This window comes from Protobothrops mucrosquamatus, unplaced genomic scaffold (genome assembly GCF_001527695.2).
Source record: "Protobothrops mucrosquamatus isolate PMUCROS unplaced genomic scaffold, P.Mucros_1.0 scaffold4965, whole genome shotgun sequence".
In the NCBI taxonomy this organism is placed as follows: Eukaryota; Metazoa; Chordata; class Lepidosauria; order Squamata; family Viperidae; genus Protobothrops; species Protobothrops mucrosquamatus.
Window position 1 is genome coordinate 36377 of NW_015390848.1, and position 6440 is coordinate 42816.

Consider the following 6440-nt stretch of genomic DNA (forward strand, 5'->3'; position numbering starts at 1 on the left):
AGGAAGGGAGATCAGGGATGACCCTGATCTCTGGGGGCAGTTCATTCCAGAGGGTGGGAGCTCCCACAGAGAAGGCCCTCCCCCTTGGGGTCGCCAGCCGGCACTGTCTGGCCGACGGCACCCTGAAGAGACCCACTCTGTGGGAGCGTACAGGTCGATGGGAGGTAATCTGCGGCAGGAGGCGGTCTCGAAGGTATCCAGGTCCGATGCCATGGAGCGCTTTAAAGATGATAGTCAACACCTTGAAGCGCACCCGGAAGGCCACAGGCAGCCAATGCAGCTCGCGCAGCAGCGGTGTCACGTGGGAACGTCGAGTCCCCCCCAACACCGCCCGCACGGCCGCATTTTGGACCAGCTGGAGCCTCCGGGTGCTCCTCAAGGGGAGCCCCATGTAGAGAGCATTACAGTAGTCCAGGCGGGAGGTGACAAGGGCGTGAGTGACCGTGCGTAGGGCGTCCCGGTCCAGAAAAGGCCGGGACGCCCTTTAACTTGGAACGGTCAATAAACGGACCGTCATAAGTCGTCATAATTTATGCGGCTCAGTGAGAAATTCGTCAGGTTTGAGTTTGGTCCGGTTTTGCGACTTCTCCCGCCACGGTTGTTAAGTCAAGCAGCGGTTCAGTTAGCGACACCATTGTTAAGCGAATCCTGGGACTCTGCGACCGTCGTAAATGTGGACCCGTTGGACAAGCCTCCAAATTTTGGTCATGTGACCGCGGGAGATGGTGCAACGGGGTGCTAAATCCCTTTTTTCAGAGGGTCACAAATGGGGGGGGAGGATCGCGTGAACTTCCTGGGACCCTGCGACCGTCGTAAATACAGACCCGTTGGACAAGCCTCCGAATTTTGGTCACGCGGGAGATGGTGCAACGGGGTCCTAAATCCCCTTTTTCAGTGCCGCTGTAACTTTGGACAGTCAGTAAACGGACTGTCGTAAGTTGAGGACTTACCTGTACTGCAAGGATTGTAAGTGGGAGGACCGGGCTCAAATCGCTTTTTTCCCCAGTGCCGTCGTACCGTCAAATGAATGGTCATGACGCGAGGACTGCCTGTACGGCGCCCAGGAGCATCCTCCTGGCAGTGGTCGGTGTGTGTGCGTGTGTGTGCCTGTGTGTCGGGGCTGACTTTCCCTTCCTTTATTTAGGTACAGCCTGATGCAGTCCATCAAGCACGGCCAGGTCCAGCGGGAAAGCCTCGTCCGATCCGGGAAGAAGATTGCCTACCAGGGGCGGGTGAAGGACGAGCCGGCCTACTACTGCAACGAATGCGACGTAAGAGTCCGCCTGGTGGGCCCGAGGGCGTCTCGGCCGCCACCGCGGTGGTGGTGGTGGTGGCTGCAGATTTAATGCGCTGCGGCTCTCTCTCTCTTTTCCTCTCTTTCTCTCCCTCTCTCTCTCTCTTTCTCTCTCCCTCTTTCTTTCTTTTTCCCTCTCTCCCTCTCTCCCTCTCTTTTTCTCTTTCTCCGTCTTTCTCTCCCACTCTCTTTCTCTCCCTCTCTCTCTTTTCCCTCTTTCTCCCTCCCTCTCTCTCTCTCTCTCTCTTCCTCTCTCTGTCTGTCTGTCTTTGTTTCTCTCCCTCTCCCTCTCTCTGTCTGTCTCTCTGTCTCTGTTCTCCACTGCTTCTTTTTCGCACCGACACTGGACCATGGGAGGGGGGTCCTTACTTGGTGCCCCTTCTGGATCCAGACCGAACCACAGTTTGGGGCCAAGAGGGAGCCTTGGTCTCCATCTCCCTTGGTCTTCCTGGATACCCGCCTTAGAGACCCTCTTTCCAGCAGATCCTTCGACACTTGGTCAGTTGGGTGTGGGGACACATCCTCCTGGACCATCTCGGTGTGGCCTCTGAGACCGATCCATAGGTCCATTGTCGTCATCGCGACGACCGTCACCTCCTTTTCCCCAAGGGCCCCGGCGAAGCTTTCCGACCACACCAGGGGGTGCGTTAGCTTTGTGTGTCTTTAAATTACCTGTATGCCTCCTGTCCCATCTCCAGTAAGGGATTCTTAATCCCCCCACCCTCGTTGCCCAACAGTGTTGGAGACGTGAAACCGAAGTGAGGTGAAGAGGTCAAAAACAGTGAGTATGATGCGCGTGGTTCTGTGAGAGGAGAAGAAGAGGAGGAAGAAGAGGAAGGACGAAGGTGGAACCGAGAAGAAAAAGAAGTTGGTCAAGAATCGGTCCGTTACGGAGTTTGAAGAACGACCGAGGAGAAGAGAAGCTTCATCGGCGGGGACGAAGGGTCAGAAAGTCTTCGATGTGGTTGCAGAAGCCACCTCGACACAACTAAATGAGTTCAGAGGAAGCTGGCCTGGACGTTTCTTGAAGAGCCTTGAAAAATCAGAGAGAAATCAAGCTTAGCAAGAATTGAGGAAGCTCCATGGATGAATGGAAGGCTTGTCTTGACCAAGACTAAGAATTGAGGAAGCTCCATGGATGAATGGAAGGCTTGTCTTGACCAAGACTAAGAATTGTGGAAGCTCCATGGATGAATGGAATCCTTGACTTGACCAAGACTAAGAATTGTGGAAGCTCCATGGATGAATGGAATCCTTGACTTGACCAAGACTAAGAATTGAGGAAGCTCCATGGATGAATCGAAGCCTTGACCAAGATTAAGAATTGAGGAAGCTCCAAGGATGAATGGAAGCCTTGACTTAACCAGGGAACCATATCTCAGGAATGACTCAGCCAACGATATGCTGGCTTGCTAGTCAGACAGGACTGGGCTGCTGACCCAGAGCACGGTCCACTTAACGGTCCACAAAATCCAAGTTGTAGGACATTTGGGATTCCAAACTTCACCGAACAACAAGAGCTGGAAGGGACCCCGGAGGCCTTCCAGTCCAGCCCCATGCTCAAGCAGGAGACCCTTACAGAATAACAGAGCTGAAAGGGACCTCAGAGGTCTTCTAGTCCACTCCCATGCTCAGGCAGGAGACCCTAGACCATTCCAGACCAATGGCTGTCCAGTCTCTTCTTAAAAACCTCCAGTGATGGAGTACCCACAACTTCTGGAGGCAAGCCCTTTGCATCCAGGCAAGATATTAATATAGTTTGCCAAGTTGGTTCAACACCCCCAGAATGGTCTTTTCTGCCCCCAAAAGAAGCCAAATTGAAATTACGCGGCACCGTTAACCCAGGAGGGACCCTGCCAGGGGCGCAGAAGAGGTTTTCCCTAGAAGAACTCAAAAAATATGGGAGGTCCTCTCTGGTCTCTTCCCCAAATGATAAACTTTATCAGGTAGCTGGGATAACCAGCCCCCTTGCGGGTTGATCCGTTGTCTCTTGGAAAGAAAAATCAAAGGATCTCCTTTGTTACGTGGGCATACGTGGGTTCTGCACGGGAACAGGCTCCGTGGCTGGAATTCCTGGGGACCCCCTCCCCATCTCTTTCTTTCTCAATCCTGCTAAAGAGAAAATTATTCTTTGGGGGAAAAACCCCAGAAATCTCCCATTTTTGGCATCTGCTGAAGCATGGCTGGCTCGGGAATTCTGGGAGTCGAAGTCCACAGTTGAAGTCCATCTTTCCCCACCTCTCTGCTAAAGCCTCCGGTGCTTTCTGTCCATTTCTGGATTCAGCGGTGCTGCCTGGGATGGTTTGTGGAGAACGAATTGGGCAAGATCCGGAACGAAGAGAGACAAACACACACACACACACACACCGTATCGCATCTGTAGAACATCTCTAGAGCGTTCCTTTTAAGGAAGGATCGTTCAGAAGAACGGATAAATTTGACTGGCCATAAGAAGAGGAGGAGGAGGAGGAGGAGGAGGAAGAGGAAGAGGAAGAAGAAGAAGAAGAAGAAGAAGAAGAAGAAGAAGAAGAAGAAGAAGAAGAAGAAGAAGAAGAAGAAGAAGAAGAAGAAGAAAAGAAGAAGAAGAAGAAGGGGAAAGAAAGAAAGAAAAAGAAAGAAGGAAGGAAAGAAGAAACGAAAAAAAGAAAGGAAAGAGAAAGAAAGAAAGAAAGAAAGAGAAAGAAAGAAAGAAAGAAAGAAAGAAAGAAAGAAAGAAAGAAAGAAAGAATAGAGCTGGAAGGGACCTTGGAGGTCTTCTAGTCCAGCCCCCTGCTCAAGCAGGAGAACCTATACCGTCTCTAGCCAAACATCTCATCCATAACCTTGTTCATATTTGGCCCAGTGGCGATCTGGATAGGCAAAACATAAGTTGAGGTGATGGAAGCATCCCTTGGGATGTTCTCATGGATGTTTGTGGGTCTTCAGGAAGTGGACAACTTTTGCTGTGACTTTCCGCTACTGGTGTGTTGGACCCCTTGTCCAATCTGGCTAGGGAAGAGGACCAAGAGGTTCTGACTTATCAAGAAGTTCTGGTCTGCTTATCTTCTCAAGGATGAGAAGGTCCAGGTCTCCGTCTAGTGGATAGGAACCATCTGTGGCCCATCTCTGACCTCCTCTCCTTGGAAGAAGGTCGAAAGAAGAAGGGGTGGAGCTACAGTCAATCAAGGTTTGTCGTATTCGCCTGAATTCAGACTCAGCCCTAGGAGACAAAATTGTCTGTGGACTTCATGGGTCATCTAAGAGGAGACCTGGATGGAGAGACTGGGCCATAACTGTTCTCTTACATCAACAGGGGTCTTCCAACTTGACCCTTTGATGACTTGTGGACTTCAACTCCCAGAATTCCTCAGCCAGCGTGCCTGGCTGAGGAATTCTGGGAGTTGAAGTCCACAAGCAGGGGTCTTCCAACTTGGCCCTTTGATGACTTGTGGACTTCAACTCCCAGAATTCCTCAGCCAGCATGAGGGAACTAGGACCCTTTGATGACTTGTGGACTTCAACTCCCAAAATTACTCAGCCAGCATGGCTGGCTGAGGAATTCTGGGAGTTGAAGTCCACAAGCAGGGCTCTTCCAACTTGGCCCTTTGATGACTTGTGGACTTCAACTCCCAATATTCCTCAGCCAGGCACGCTGGCTGAGGAATTCTGGGAGTTGAAGTCCACAAGTCATCAAAGGGCCAAGTTGGAAGATCCCTGTCTTACATCCCCTCTTAGTGTTGACGCCAGTATCCCCCAGCGAGACGGCGAACTGGACACCCTATTTGGCTTCCCCTCCTAGCTAAGAAGATTGGAAGGACAACATCGCCCACGGGGTGACCTCTACGGAGGGCTCACCTCTTGGTGCCCTTCCCCTGTTCCGTTCGACATGTACCCGGGAGAGATTATTGATCGAAAATAAAGATATTTTTTAAAAAGAAAGTACGACCCTATCGTTGTATTTTGTACTGTATTTTGCAAGCCACCCAGTCGGTCAGTTAAACGGTGAAGCAGGGGGCCTCGGTTCTGCCTCCGGTCCAAATGCAGTCAGTCAGCAACTCCCTTTGGACTACAGCACCCATTGTCCTCAGCCAAGCCAGCTGAGAAAAGCAGACGGGTAGAGAAGCCCGGAGCTATTTTGATATCGCACCTGGGGCCTTCATGGTGATGGGCAAGGGTCTCGGGCACCATTTCCTGGTTGCAGTTTTCAAAGAGCGTGCTAAAATTTAAAAATTTAAAATTTAGGGCAGGGTTAAAATTTGAGGGTTTGAACAAGGCCTCAACGGGGCAGGCAGGGAGGATGGACCTCCGGAGGGAGGGACGGCGGAGAAGCTGCTTTGTTGGCTTGCGTTGAGAAAGTAGGGAGCGATACGGAGCCAGCCACTGCTGGGGTGGCTAAGAGCACGACAGAGTCGGAAGGGACCTGGGAAGGTCTTCTAGTCCAGCCCCCCCGCTCCAGCAGGAGACCTTGTTCCATTTCAGACAAAATGGCTGTCCAGTCTCCTCTCAAAAGCCTCCAGGGATGGAGCACCCGCAGTTTCTGGAGGGAGGCAGCTCCACTGATTAATTAATGGAATAACACAGTGGGAAGGGACCTCGGAGGTCTTCTAGTCCAGCCCCCTGCCCAAGCAGGAGACCCAATTCCATTTCAGACAAAATGGCTGTCCGGTCTCTCCTTAAAAGCTTCTTGGGTGACGGTTCAGTTGCTCACTGCAGGGTGTGGAGCTGGGCTAGCAGCCTCCCAGACCGATCCCTGGATTCCACTCAGATTCCTTGGGGTGATTCCTGGTGGGCAGGCATGGAAGGGGGGATCCCGCCTGGTAGGAGGGGAACTGACCCTCCTCTCTCTCCCTCTCTTCCCCCCCCCCGGCAGGTGGAGGTGTTCAACATCCTCTTTGTGACGAGCGAGAACGGCAGCAAGAACAGCTACCTGGTGCACTGCGAGGCCTGTGCCCGGAAGCGGAATTCCTCTCTGCACGGAGTCGTGGTGCTGGAGCAGTACAAGACGGAAGAATTGATCAGCATCTACGACAGCTTCACCCTGGTGAGGGTCTGAAAGTGTGGGGGGGGGAGCACGGGGGGGAGGTTCCTTTTGCCCGGATCATCTCCTGCGGATCATTAATAATAGTAGTAATATTAATAATAATAATAGTAATAATAATAATAATAA

General features: G+C 51.8%; 1 protein-coding gene across 1 annotated transcript in view; it reads left to right on the plus strand.

Moving 5' to 3' along the window:
• KDM6B (lysine demethylase 6B) overlaps positions 1-6440 on the plus strand; it is a gene marked incomplete at its 5' end in the record, with an annotated part of 32778 nt that overhangs the window by 24995 nt on the left and 1343 nt on the right. The window contains 2 exons of the mRNA XM_015828819.1: positions 1145-1271; positions 6144-6314. Of these exons, the coding sequence (XP_015684305.1) occupies positions 1145-1271; positions 6144-6314 (298 nt within the window). The remainder of the gene's footprint in view (positions 1-1144; positions 1272-6143; positions 6315-6440) is intronic.